The sequence below is a fragment of the Haliotis asinina genome, chromosome 1, assembly GCF_037392515.1.
Source record: "Haliotis asinina isolate JCU_RB_2024 chromosome 1, JCU_Hal_asi_v2, whole genome shotgun sequence".
Taxonomy (NCBI): domain Eukaryota; kingdom Metazoa; phylum Mollusca; class Gastropoda; order Lepetellida; family Haliotidae; genus Haliotis; species Haliotis asinina.
Window position 1 is genome coordinate 48,609,126 of NC_090280.1, and position 14,613 is coordinate 48,623,738.

Genomic DNA, 14,613 nt, shown 5'->3' on the forward strand with positions numbered 1-14,613 from the left:
GACATATAGTAATGTGTGTAACTCGAGCGTTTATCAGTTTCTGGACATATAATTATGTGTGTAGCTCAGTGTATATCAGTTTCTGGACATATAGCAATATATGTAGCTCAGTGCATATCAGTTACTGGACATATAGGAATGTGTGTAACTCGAGTGTATATCAGTTACTGGACATATGGTAATGTGTGTAGCTCAGTGTATATCAGTTTCTGGATATATAGTAATTTTTAGCACATCGTATATCAGTATCTGAATATGCAGTCATTTGTCTAGCTCAGTGTATATCAGTTCCATGATATATAGTTATGTTTGGAGTTCACTGTATATCAGTTTCTGGATATACAGTTATATGTTTAGCTCAAAGTATATCAGTTTTCAGATACATAGTAATGTGTTTAGCTCAGTGTATACGAGTTCCCAGATATATAGTAATGTGTGCAGTTCAATGTACAGTAATGAGTGCAGCTCACTGTATATCATACATACCTTAATTAGTCCAGTTCTTGTGTGTACAGTAATGTGTACAGCTCAGTTTATATCGGTATTTGGAAATCTACTGTTTCTAGCTCATTGTATATAAGTTTCTGGATATATGGTGATGTGAGTACCTCAATGTATGTCGGTTTCTGGATATATTTTAATATTTCTATCTCGGTATATATCTGTTTATGAATATATAGTAATGTGTTTTGGTCAGTATATATCTGTACTTGATATATAGTAACGTGTATGTCTGTTTCAGGATATATAGTAGTGTGTATAGCTCAGCCTCAGTACTACATAGTAACTATAGCAACAATGGAGAGACGCAATCATGGAGAGACACATCACGTGAGAACGATCACAATTATCATGATCATTTCAACTGATGACGAAGTTCCTAGAGTTACCAACAACGCAACGCATATTTCAGTAAGCAAAGTGATTTTAATGGATTACATTATACAGCATCTGTATCCTAAATGCCTATACATTAAGGAGAAACCCTGACCCGTGGCTTTCGTTGGCTCTCGCACTTTCTTGTTGCACCAACATGGCGACGTGTGTTTCACGTCTTCCCTGCGGTCAGTATGTGGTGACTGCTGTACAAAGAGAAGTCAACTGGCTGGTCAAGGTAGAGTATTAAAGAAAGGAGAACTAATGTTCATTGCATTGACGTCATGATTGATGAAGCAAGCCCACCCGTAGGTATACGTCATCGCCATTGACAAGACGCAGCACTCTTATACCAATCACCGCATTGTCTAGTCCAGTTTGTACATGTCGCAGTTGTGTAGCTGCCGTATTGCGAAGTGGGGCTTAACAGACAGACATATGTACAGATATGCCAGGTGGATTGATAGGGGAGCAATCTTTCGAGACTCCGGACTGAACATCCTACCACCTATCTCTGGTCAGCGAGTGGGGGATCCTCCGTAAAGCAAGCGAGGCGAAACAGTCAAAAGGCAAGAACTCTTAAGACGTCTTCATCAAGGAAATAACTAGACTACGGGCGAGTGTCACAGGCAAGGGAGGCAACTACTGGTCGTGTTCCCACTTCTCCAGGAATTCTTTCAAAGTGACCATTCCGTCTTCCCCGGCAATTGCCTCGATTGTGTTCTCGATGACGGTTTCGTTGTACCCACAGTCCACTAACAACGCACGAAACTCTCCTCTGTCTAGTTTCCCGTCACCACTTGTGTCTATGTTGTGAAACAATCTTGTCACGTGACAAACCCTGCAAATAATAAGAAGATCAGATGTAACGTTACGTCACTGTGTAGTGTACCAGTATTACACCACTACTTGGTTTAATAGTATTACATCACTGGGTGGTATATAGGTAATACATCAGTATGTGGTATAACAGCATTATATCACTCTGGCATAAAAATGACACATCAGTGTATGATATAACAGTATTACATCACTGTGTGGTCTAAGAGTACTAAATCAGTGTGTGGTATAACAGTATCATATCACTGCGTGGTATAACAGTATTACATGGTTGTGTGATATAACTGTATTAGATCAATGCGTGATATAACAGCATTACATCACCGTGTGGTATAACAGTATTACCCCACGGTGTGATAAAGCAGCATTACATCACCGTGTGGTATAACAGTATTACCCCACAGTGTGATAAAGCAGCATTACATCACCGTGTGGTATAACAGTATTACCCCACGGTGTGATAAAGCAGTATTACACCGCTATGTGGTTTACCATCAATACAAGATTCTGTGGTATAATATAATTGCAGCACTACGTGACATCACAGTATTATATTACTGCGTCGTATAACAGTAGTACATCACTGTATAATATAACAGTATTACCCCACGGTGTGATAAAGCAGTATTACACCACTGCATGGTATAACAGTAAGGCAAGATTTTATAATTACATCACTGTGTGATATAAAAGTATAACATTACAGTGTGGTATAACAAAATTACACAACACCGTGTAGTTCAGTATTATATCAGTGTGTGGTATGATACTATTATATTACTGTATGATATGACAATATTATATTAGTGAGTGGTATAACAGCAATACACGAATCTGTGGCACATTGTTATTACATCCATGTGTGGTTGTAACAGTATTATGTCACCGTGGCATAACAATGATACATCAATGTGTGGCATAGCAGTATTACATTACTGAGTGTTATAGCACTGTTACATTACTGCATGGCATACTAGTATTACACCAGTGTGTGGTATAGCAACATTTCATCACTGTGTGGTATATCAGCAATACAAGATTCTGTGGTATTATACAATTATATCACTGTGTGGTATAACAGCATTACATCACTGTGTGGCATACAGTATTACATGACCGTGTGGTATAAAAGTATTATGTCACTGTGTGGTAAAGCAGTATTACATCACTGTGTAGTATAGCAGTATTACATCACCATGTGATGTAAAAGTACTTTATCACTGTGTGGTAAAACAGCATTACATCACTGTGTGGCATAACAATATTATATCACCGTGTGGTATAAAAGTATTATATCACCGTGCTGTAATACAGTATTAAATCACTCTGTGGTATAACAATATTAAATCGCTATGTGCTATAACACTATTGTGGCACTGTGTGGCATAACATATCCCCGTGTGGTATGAATAACAGCGTGTACTTACTCTATCTGATCTTTGGGGACCTTTCCTGTGACAAAGTCATTCAGCTCTTGCAGTGACAGTCTCTGGTCGTCAGATGTGTCATATGTTGCGAATGTTTGCTGTAGGATAGATACAAAACAAATCAGGAAACAGTATAATAGAAAACCAAACGACCCTCAGTTCCTCAAAGTTACAACACCATAACTCCAGTATCCAGTAATCCGACTGTAATGTTTCCACACGACACCACAACAGCGCACTAACTTTAATCTGTAATATGACTGTAACATCTCCCATCAACACTACAACAAAGCACTAACTGCAATCTGTAATCTGGCGGCAATGGCGTCCTATAACACTACAACACTGCAACAACTGTAACCAGCTACCTGGCTGTAATGTCCTCCTACAATACTACAACACCGCCCCAAGTGTAACCAGTAATCCAGGTGTAATGTCTACGCCACAGCACTGCGACACCTCCCTAACAGAGACTAGCTCTCCTTCCGCTGTGCGACGTCTGTCAGCAGCCAAGTAGTGAACCTGCCATGACTACTGCCGGCTTTGCTTATAGATATCGTGGATGTCTTTATACCATCCAACGTTACTCATGTGCTGGTTATAAACACATTACTGACGTGTAGGTTATATCCACGCCGTGCAAGTTTTAAGCACGTAGCATATCACGCAAGGGCATGTTCTAAACGTAGGGTTCAGCATATCACCGAAGTGCATATATACCCTGGATATATACCCTGGTGCAGCATTTCACACAAGTGCATGTTATAAACATGTAGACTTTACCCACAACCTATGATATTGTGGGGTGACATGAAACAGACGTGGTGTCCATGATCATCACTCAAACGATGTCAATACACGTGGGTGTGACAGGATGTGTTACTCCTCGTTGAATGTAGAGACATCTGAGATACAATGCTGCAGTTTTACATGGACAGCCAGCCCACTACAGTACTCGCGGAAATAGAAATATAATGTTTTTTGGCCTTTATTTCGTAGTTTGACTTTTAAATATTCTATGACTATCTTTTGTCCAAACTTTTCTTTTTAACATCCGAAAAATAAAGGTGTTTAGGGAAAGCATATAAGGTCATTTTACTCCTTGAAACGTAGATTTATGACAGCAAATGATACCCACTCTTCAAACGTTCGCGTACATAATACATATTTCATGGCTGTACTCTTGTTTTAAGTTGACTATTTTCACTCATAGCTTTGGTTGTCAATCGCAATGGCAACGCAGGCGCAAATGCCTCTACCCGTCTAAACTGTGCTGCTAGAAGTTGTTGCCACCCATTGTGGATTGTTGTCACCCATAAGTTATAACATGCTTCTAAATTTGTTGATGTTCGTTTCGTTATTTATTCCTGTGAAATGGTAAAATGGTGTATTAAAATGCACATTTGGCAAAAACCACAGTTATTTCAATGTTTGTTTAAACTACCGATTACAGTGAAGCAATAAACAAATAAAGGCCCAAATCCATTTTATTCATATTTCCGATAGTACTTAACAAAATAAACTGCGACTCCAAGCCTAACGACCAAGGCATGGCAACAATAAGTACCTTCCTTTTTGATCGGCAATGATTGTTGCATGAGAACTATATTTAAAGGTATAGTTTGCTACTGTGCAGAGGGGAATAAATAACCACCGACCTTCCATTCCTAAGGCAAGTACTCTTTCGTATAATATACTCTCTATCATTAACCTTTTACACCAATTCCCAAAATTAGTTTCCATGGAAATGGCACAGAAAGGAACTTACCGCAATTTCCTCCATGCCGTCGATTTGTTCGCAGAACTTTTTGAACTCCCCGAACGTGACGGTGTTGTCATCGTTGGCATCCATCTTGTCATACGCCTCGCGGACACACTCCAGTATATTATCCACTGCCTTTTGGTTTGCCATCGTTGTCTCAGTCTGTCAGCGATACTAAACACGACCGTCTGCTTGCTCGAGCTCGCCCCGAATGCCAACAGTCGCAAGAAGGTGAAAGCGAGGCTGGCGGAGAATGAAAGCGAGGTTTATGTCAGGCTGCTTAAATCCCCGGGTTGTTTCATTGACACGTGATCCGCAGTCTTGCGGGACATCCATCACTGCTGTCAGTCTCACTCGCCTGTCACCACACAAGTCCATATCATCACATATATACCTGGGCACATAGAACACATACATAAGCACATATAAAGGCAAAACAGGGACACATGTGAACTCCTACAGAGATGTGAGAGCATCACATAGACAGAAGGGTACATGAGAATAGATGATGCATGTTTGCATCTGTATGTGGGTGCGTACGTGCGTATGTAAATAGGTATGCACATCTCCCTGGATGGATGTGTGTATTGATTGTGGGAAAGGGGAGAGATTCTGTGTAGATGGTAGTTTAAATCATGATTATAATGCCCAGACCTCGAAACCTACACAGAAAGCGAAGAAAGAAATAGGTCAGTAACTTTCACGAGAATCTTATGGAACTCTGACCAGAGGATCTTTTTGGACAGAAGCTCTAAACACATGATCTCGAAAGGAACATTGTCCACAGGAAATCTGCCCATAGGAGCTTTGCCCACAGTAACTCTGCACGCATAACTTTGCAAACAGTAACTCTGCCCACAGCAGCCCTACCCACAGGAGCTCTTTCCACAGGAGCTCTGCTCACAGGAGCTGTGCCCACAGGAGCTCTTTGCACAGGAGCTCTTTCCACAGGAGCTTTGCCCACAGCCACTCTCCAAACAGGAACTCTCCCCACAGAAAAAAATGTTCTCCCCACGTACATGTTGTCCACAATATCAATATTTTGTCCAAAATAGCGATGTAACATTGTATTAAATATGTACGTACTAAAGACAACCTCTTCTATTTTCTACGCGTTTTCACTTGATAATGCTTTGGACATCTGTAAACACTTGAAGTTGGTATTAATGTGATCAACCTTTTGTGCTCTAGAGAAGTGCAAACACCGTAATATCCTCAGCAAGCTTTTGACGTGGGTGAGAAGTAAGGTGAGAAGTACTTGTAACTAGATAAATAAATAAACGCATCAGAGATGCTTTGATGAAGTGTCAGTCATGTTTGATCTCTTTGAAAGCTATTTATCCTTACTTGTGTGAGTAGTAAGGAGAGTATTAATTACAGTAGACAAAATTGTGCATAGTGGTCAGGGCCCTCCCTTGTAAACTGTGGGGTAGGCAGAGTTTCTTTGGGCAAATTTCCTGTGGATTAAATTCCTGGCTTCATATTATGCGTTTCACATTTGCTAGATGTGCGTGAAACATGTCGTATATTCGCTACGGCCTTGCTGGGCTCATCGATCCTCGGACCAGTCCGGCCAGTCTGCTGACCACTGTGTGTTCATGCTGGGCACGCCCCTGGCATTCCTCGGACCTGCTCGACTGGTCCACACGGGGGCGGGGCCAACTAGACCGTGACGACAACATACCTGTCACTCCCGATGGGCGGGTCAGCCAATTGCACGTGACCTTGTCTGTCCAAGTGAGGTATTGTCAGGACACATTCCTGTGTCTGGTACTGTATTTTGATGATGGCAAGGTTATTGATTATGTACTCGCGCACATCAAACACTCCGACACCGACTGACTTGTACCATTTCATAAAGCTTCCAGATACGACTACAGATGCAATGTTATCTAACTGACATGGACACCAATACAAAAGTTTCAAATTCCAGAATCATGTCGCCCTATAAAAGGCTGTCATATTGACCTCAACATTGAAACACTGACACACTGACATTTCTCAAGGTGACACAGTGTTGTCAAATACATGCACATCATCATACAACACCGTCTGTAGATACACCCTGATACAACACTGTCTGTAGGTACACGCTGATAATACACTTTCTAGAGATGCACCCTGATACACCTGATACAACACTGTCTGCAGATATACAGTACTGTTTAGAGATGTGCTCTCATACAACATTGTCTGTAGATACACCCTGATACAACACTGTCTGTAGGTATACAGCACTGTCTAGAGATACACCCTGATACAAAACTGTCTCAAGTGACACCCAGCTACAACACTATCTGGACAAACACAGCACTGTCTACAAATATACCAGTACCCTTAGACAAGACTGTCTGTAGATATACAGCTCTGTCTAGAGATATACCCTGATACAAAACTGTCTGTAGATATATCCTAATACAACACTTTCTAGAGATACACACTGCTACAACACTGTCTAGAGATACGCCCTAATACAAGACTGTCTAGAGACATTCCCTAATACAACACTTTCTAGAGATACACCCTGATTCAACACTGTCTACAGATACACCTTGATACAAGACTGTCTAGAGATATTCCCTGATACAACACTGTCTACAGATACATCATGATTCAACACTGTCTGGAGATACACCCGGATACAACACTGCCAACCGATACACCCTGCCAACCAACATACCAACTGTATACAACAATCAGTAGTGGCGAATTCTCATGTACCTGTTCCCTGTTCAACTGTGCTAGCTCATCTCTAGAACTGGAACATACCATCACCCGCATACCTGCATACCAGAGATTACCCTTGATACATGTAACAGCCACGCTCGTTGTGCAGTCTCTGAGATCCACACAGTTTAATCTACCCATTCTGATCCATCTCACAACAGAAAAATTTGATTAATGGTTTAATCAGCGCAACGAACACTGTCATAAATTTATTAGGATACTTTGCCGTGTCGTCTCAACTCTAATAAAACCTTTCTCGAGAAATTACCTTTCCAACTCAGCTCTGTCAAATCTTTATTCTTTTCTTTTGTCAACTGGCTACGTCAAAGCTGTATTCTGATGCCTAACAGTATCACTACAAAACTATTACTGTTTCTATTAAATATTACACTATTACTGATTGTATCAACTATTGAACTTTTACTTGTTGTATCAACAATTAAACTTTTACTGGTTGTATCAACCATTAAGCTTTTACTGATTGTATCAACTATTGAACAATTGCTCTACAACTACCCAGGAGTGTTGCGCATTAGCCACCTTCAAATGTATGGAGAGGTGTACAGATACTAATGTACGGAGTCTGTTCCAGTGCTGGTCTTCTTAGAGAGTTAAGGTATTCTGTCCTTGGCTCTACAATGTGTTAGGGAGATTTGTCACCAGACTGTGAAGAACTGTGTCTGTAGCTGTTAGTACTTAATGTGTCTTTGATTGCAAATTCTATAATACTCTTATCGCGGAAAGTCTCGGCCTACATGCAGCTATTCAGTGATTGAAACAAATTCTGCCTTAGTCCCATACAAGGGTGGTAAGACGCCTCCACCCGTCTCACTCGTGCAGCCAACATGTATACAAAGCCCGTTGTATCCTTGGAAACAAAGATTGACTTCGTTTGTTGTGTCCGTGGGAACATCTCGGGTGTTTCCGGCTACGGTACATATCTGCAGTATACAGCTATTCCTGGGCTTGCCCGGGTGTTGCACAACGCTGCACAGGACTGGCTGAGATGCCGACAGCAAGAGTAACATCAAAAGTTACAAACCTGTTTTATGAATGTTGAATTTACGAGGAAGTTATATGCCGGCCTTGCCCGGTAATAAACACACTGTGTGGTATGTGTCGATATTACTCAACATGCTTTTCACACGAAATGCTTATCTTCTGCGACATGTAAGGGGGCGAGGAGGCTCGCCGGCCGCAGACAGGAAATCTTCATCTTCTTGATTGCTTCATAATCTGTGTGAGTCTCGTTCTGTCAACATGACAGGTGACTCACAAACCGGCACTCCGTCGTGAAACTAGATCCAAGGTGAGATGACGTGTAATATACGTCGATTTGCAAATGTGGCATACGTGGTATGTTATATCTGCGGTTTGCTGGGCTTGTAATATATGCCACATACGTGGCCAGTGATATCTGCGGTGTATGTAGCATGTGGCATACGTTGTATACGTGTTTGGGGATATACGTCATATGTGTGGCAGGCGATGTGGTGGTATGCATGTCCTGTGGTACACGTGGTTTGAAATACCCATGATACACATGGTCTGTGATATACGTCATATACATGGTATATATACTTTTTTTTAAAAAAGTAAGGGATCATCATTATTTCCTTATTTACTATCAAAAATATTTAGCAGATTTATCGGAGTCAATCAATGTTGACATGATATCATTGAATGTTTTCAGAGGGCATCAACATTTGCACTTCCTTTCAACCATAGTTATTTGGAATGTAGTCGCTTTTCAGAGATGATCGGTGTATGGCATGTAATTTGCATGCATACGATTTTCATTTTAAAACAAACGACTAGAAATAAACACTAACAAATGTGTGCTGCAAGATGAGTGTCAAAATTAATATTCTAAGTGATTTCTCTACCTTCTCTGAAAAACCGTCAATGTCAAGAATGGGACCCCATGCACGAGTATGTGGCTACTGTGTTGTGCACGTACATATCATGCGTTGTGCTTAGGGGTTTTAATAGAGGGAAATAGTGGTGCTTTCATAACATATATGTTCTTGAAACGTTTGTTAACGTTTACGCTCCCTATCCAAATTGAAAGTTCATTATCCCCTACTTTCTTAAGAGTATAATAACCATGATACACGTGGCCTGTGATATACGTCATATACGTGGCCTGTTGTAAACGTGGTACACGTAGTTGTAATAACCGTAGTACACGTGGCCTGTAATACCATTGGTGCACGTGGTTTGGAATAACCGTGATATACATGACCTGTAATAACCGTGGTACACCTGGCCTGTGATAAACGTCATTTACGTGGCCTGTAATAACCGTGGAACACATGGGTCGTAATAACTATGGTAAACGTGGTGTGTCATAAAGTAGTACACAAGCGTTGTAATAACCAGGGAACACGTGGCCTGTATTACACCATGGTCAGTGCCAAGTGTATGCTACTTGTGTTAATTGTGTTATTTGATGGTGGTCTTGCTGACTGGGCCCATGATCAGTCATTGTACAGCTGGGTCACCACCATCACGGCCCATCCATTTTCCAATGATCGTCCGCTCCATGGCGACGGGAAATCTCACGCACCTGCTGTCTGCACCTTTGAAGCTGTAACATTTCTCACAGCACTACCAGCTCTTCGGTTGTTCTTTTTAAAATTTATATGTTTTTGTTGCAGCGTGTCTGAACTCGTGATTCACTGCTGCATTGCCCCCAAGCGTGAAGGTCAACACTAATAGCTGTGCTACAGAAATGTTTACGGCGGGTTATGTATGGAGGGGATAAATTTGAGTCAGTCATGTGACAGTGTTCACGGTTGGGTGAGCTCAGTTTCTAGTTATGTTAAATCCTTCATTACCTGTCTCTACCTGTCATAAGGCAGAAGTTCTGCGGCCCTGTGTATGACACATCTCTAGCCCGGGGACAATACAACGGGCGGTGTCCCCCTTTGGCATTGTTCGAATAAAGACATATTCTAATGTTGACCTACATATTATTCCAGCGATGTGGGTCCACTGCCAAACAACCCATGTCCATTCATTATTATGCACGTACACCTCGACTTTGATGTGAGCATTGCACACACTATTGCTTGCCTTATCGAGAATGCACGGGTCATCGGCAAACATCGGAGGTCGTCGATACACACCAGAGTCCCACGACAAACATCGTAATTTTCCTGTGAAGCGGGTTACTTTGTGTCTCGCTGGGGAATATGGTACACTCCCTGCAGAGTACAAGGAACGGCAAATGTAGGTTAAGTATATATACTCCAAACATCGGGTGCTCATCAACATTACCTCTTGTGAACGCATCCACAGGATTGGGGATATATACAGTCAAGTGGAAAGATCTAGTCTAATGGTGACATAGTCTGTCTAGTGGAGAAATGTTGTCTATTGCTGACATTACCCGTCTAGTGGGAAGTTACAGTCTCATCCTGACATACCCTGTCTAGTGGAAAGACACAGTCAAATGCTGGCATGCTCCCATCTGATGATGATATGTACTCACTCTAGTTAGGAGACTGTCAGTCTAATGCTGGCACACCCGGTTTAATTGGGAGACTCTCAAATTAATACTGACATACGCTGTCTAATCCTGACATTCCCTGTCCAGTGCTGAGACCCTGTCAAATGCTGACATACCCTGTCCAGTGATGACATGCCCTGTCTTATGCTGACATACCCTGTACAGTGCTGACATACTCTGTCTTATGCTGACATACCCAGTACAATGCTTACACATCCTGTCTAACGCTGACATACCCTGTCCAGTGCTGACATCCTGTCAAATGCTGACATGCCCTGTCTAATGCTGACTTACCCTGTCCAATGCTGACATACCCTGTCTTATGCTGACATACCTTGTCTTATGCTGATATACCCTGTCCAGTGCTGACATACTCTGCCTCATGCTGACCTTTCCTGTCTAATGGAGATATATATATCCTGTGTAGTGTGGAGACTCTCGGTCTAATGCTAACATACCCTATCTGATGGTGACATACCCTGTCTAGTATAGAGATTCTCAGTGTAATGCTAACATACCCTGTCTACTGGTGACCTACACTGTCTGATGAGGACATTCGCTGACTAAGGCTGGCATATTCCATCTAGTAGGGACGTTGTCAGTCTAATGTTCACCTACCCTGTCTAATGGGGAGATTGTCAGTCTAATGGCGTGACATACTCTGTTTGGTGAGGACATTCTCAGATTATGCTAAGATTATCGGGGAGATTGTCAGTCGTATATTGACATGCCGTCTCGTCGTAGTCTGATGCTTTCCTATTCAGGGGTTCTGTCAGGAGAGTGGTGACAGACCCTGTCTAATGGTGACATGCTGAGCCTCGTGGGAAGATTCACTGTCTAATGGTGACATATGTCTAACATCTGTACATGACCCATGTGAACGCTGTGATCACCGTTATAGCTACACCTCTGTCTCCAGGGGGCGTTGCCAGTGTGTCATGTATGGGATGAAATGTCACTTGAGAACAACATGGAAAGGGTGCACCACCTCTCTGATAACATATATGGCAATGAACATTCAGAACAGATGTAGGCTTCCCCAGGTACACAGATCTGTTTCTCTATGCTTATGAGTCAGAATTTCTTCTCAGCTTGGCAAAATCAAAACATTTCAATTTGACAAAGAAGATTAACTTTAAATGAAAACAATGTTACTCAGCCAAATACTGTTACTAACGCTTAAGACACGTGGATAGTCTGATAGTCTTTAGAGACAGTCAAATTGTCCATTCTCTCACATTAATCTGCACATCCACCTCGGAGGCCGTCACATCTGTTTCATACATACATCTATGCATAAAGAATAAGAGTAAGAGTAACAAAACACTCTCCGCAAGGCTGTACGACGAGTCTGATGATTCTGGCTTACCAAGAGACAGCCTTCCCTTTATGTCGAGCAATATTGCCTGCACGTCGAGCAATATTCTCTGCATGTCGAGCAAAATTCCCTGTATGTTGTGTAATATTCAATATGTTTTGCAACATTCACTGTATGTTTTGCAGCAATCCCCGTATGTCGAGCAAACGTCCCTTTGCAATATTCTGTGGGCGCATACTTTTCTTAACTTTTGAGGTACAATGTTTGCAGCAAGATTCCAAACCCATTCTTATGGAACATTTCTGGCGTTCTACAGGCAACACTTCCAAAGAGGGCGTTTTTGTTCTATGTGGGGCAGGCGGCTCAGCCGGGCTGACATTTGGCCAGTAGATGGGCTGGGTTGGCTGATCAGTGCCCGTCCATCCTGATCCTTGGCTTGCCTTCTTCTGGTCTGTCCGCGTTCTTCCCGCTGTCTGTCGGATGTCCATTAGCCTGCCTTACGTGTCTACATCTGCAAGACTATGGTCGACTAATAATCTTCTTAGGTAGCAAATTTGGTTAAAACAAATACACTGTGAGTACTTCAGCGACTCTTACGAGTTTCCATTCAAGATAAACAACACTTAAGGTCTTGGGAAACGTTTCAAAAGTTTCTTGGTCAGCATTGGGTCTTTCGATATTCAATGCATCAAATGATGATGATCAGATGCTATCTTCTCTTAAATTTATATATAACACGGTACACGCCCATATTTTTGCAAAAACCTAGCATCATCACTGTTTTACAGTTAGTCATAATGGCATGCTTTTCCTGAAACCGGAATATTACATTCAACTCTGTATTTTGTTGCTTTAATTTCAAGATAACCCCCGACGAAATATTTTGAGCCAAATGTGGTTTAAATACTAGTTATTGTTCATGTCTGTCTTGATTATTGGCATCACCATGGCAACATTTTTATTTTTATTTATGTATCTACAACGATTGAGGAAACATGGGATTGACATTGATGGAGCACATTGACTTGAACCTTCACAGATCGACATTAACCAGCTGTTACACCTTCAAGACTGGGATGACATTCCCCACGATTGAGAGTCTGAACCTTCAGCTGCTGATGTAACACCAGGAGATGTCATACTTGTTTAGAATGTGATTTTGATGACAAAAACAATTAACAAGCACATACGGTACAAAAATGAGATTTATAAGAGACGTGTAATCACGATTAGGAGGAGGCATGACCACAGATTGCATCTAATCACGATTAGGAAGAGGCATATCCACAAATCACATATGATCACAACATCATTCTTACCACATCCTTTGGAAGTTGACTTCACAATCTGTACATAATGTCAGATTGTTGTGAGGATGTCAAGACATGGATGCTTAACAACTATTTGAAGCTGAATATTGACAAGAGCGAATACCTTATGATCGGAACACCTACACATCGATCTCAATGCTCAGTGTCCAGTTTTGAATGCGGTACATCCTATATCCCAATGTCGAACACTATTATGTATCTTGGTGTGACTCTCAGTCCAGAGCTTTCACTCCATCACCATGTCATCAAACGAATCAAAAGCTGCTTCTTTCATGTCAGAAATATTGGGAACATACGCAAATACTTAACCAAGGACTCTGCTGCCACCCTTTTCCTGTCTCTGGTGATGAGTAGACAGTCTTCTGATCTCAGATCTCCAGGCTACAACGTGTCCTATACACTGCAGCTAGAATAGTGTCACTGACTCCAAAATCTGACCACATACCTCCAGGTTTGCGTTCACCGCACTGGCTCCCGATTGAGCACAGAATAACCCCTAAACTACATTACCTTGCTTTAAGTGTATCTCTGGGATGGCGCTAAACTGTCTGTCCAGCCTCCTCGATATCTACCAGCCGACAAAACCTCTCTGATCAGAGAACAAACTACTCCTTGTTGTCCCTCGGGTCCTGACCATACGATTTGACCATAGAATATGTTCTTACTCTACTGCCTGGAATAGCCTACCCAATGAAATTAGACTTTGTCAAGACTATTCTTCATTTCACTCTTATCTCAAGACCTACGTATACAGACTTGCGTATTCCTACCACTGTGATGGGTTTTTTTCTTGTGCGCGCCTTAAGCATGTAGTGTGC

The 14,613-nt window shown here is 41.8% G+C and overlaps 1 protein-coding gene and 1 long non-coding RNA gene across 2 annotated transcripts; one reads left to right on the forward strand and one right to left on the reverse strand.

Moving 5' to 3' along the window:
* Positions 1-907: 907 nt before the first annotated feature.
* Positions 908-5,226, reverse strand: LOC137292404 (calcium-binding protein 1-like). Its single transcript, XM_067823829.1, has 3 exons — positions 4,912-5,226; positions 3,144-3,241; positions 908-1,717 (listed from the first exon to the last, which is right to left on the reverse strand). The coding sequence occupies exons 1-3, from the start codon at positions 5,053-5,055 to the stop codon at positions 1,519-1,521; spliced, it is 441 nt and encodes a 146-aa protein (XP_067679930.1). The 5' UTR covers positions 5,056-5,226; the 3' UTR covers positions 908-1,518.
* A 3,549-nt stretch (positions 5,227-8,775) lies between these two features.
* Positions 8,776-10,593, forward strand: LOC137279809 (uncharacterized). The gene is made up of 2 exons (XR_010956700.1): positions 8,776-8,941; positions 10,293-10,593. It is a non-coding gene; the product is annotated as an uncharacterized lncRNA (long non-coding RNA).
* Positions 10,594-14,613: the final 4,020 nt, after the last annotated feature.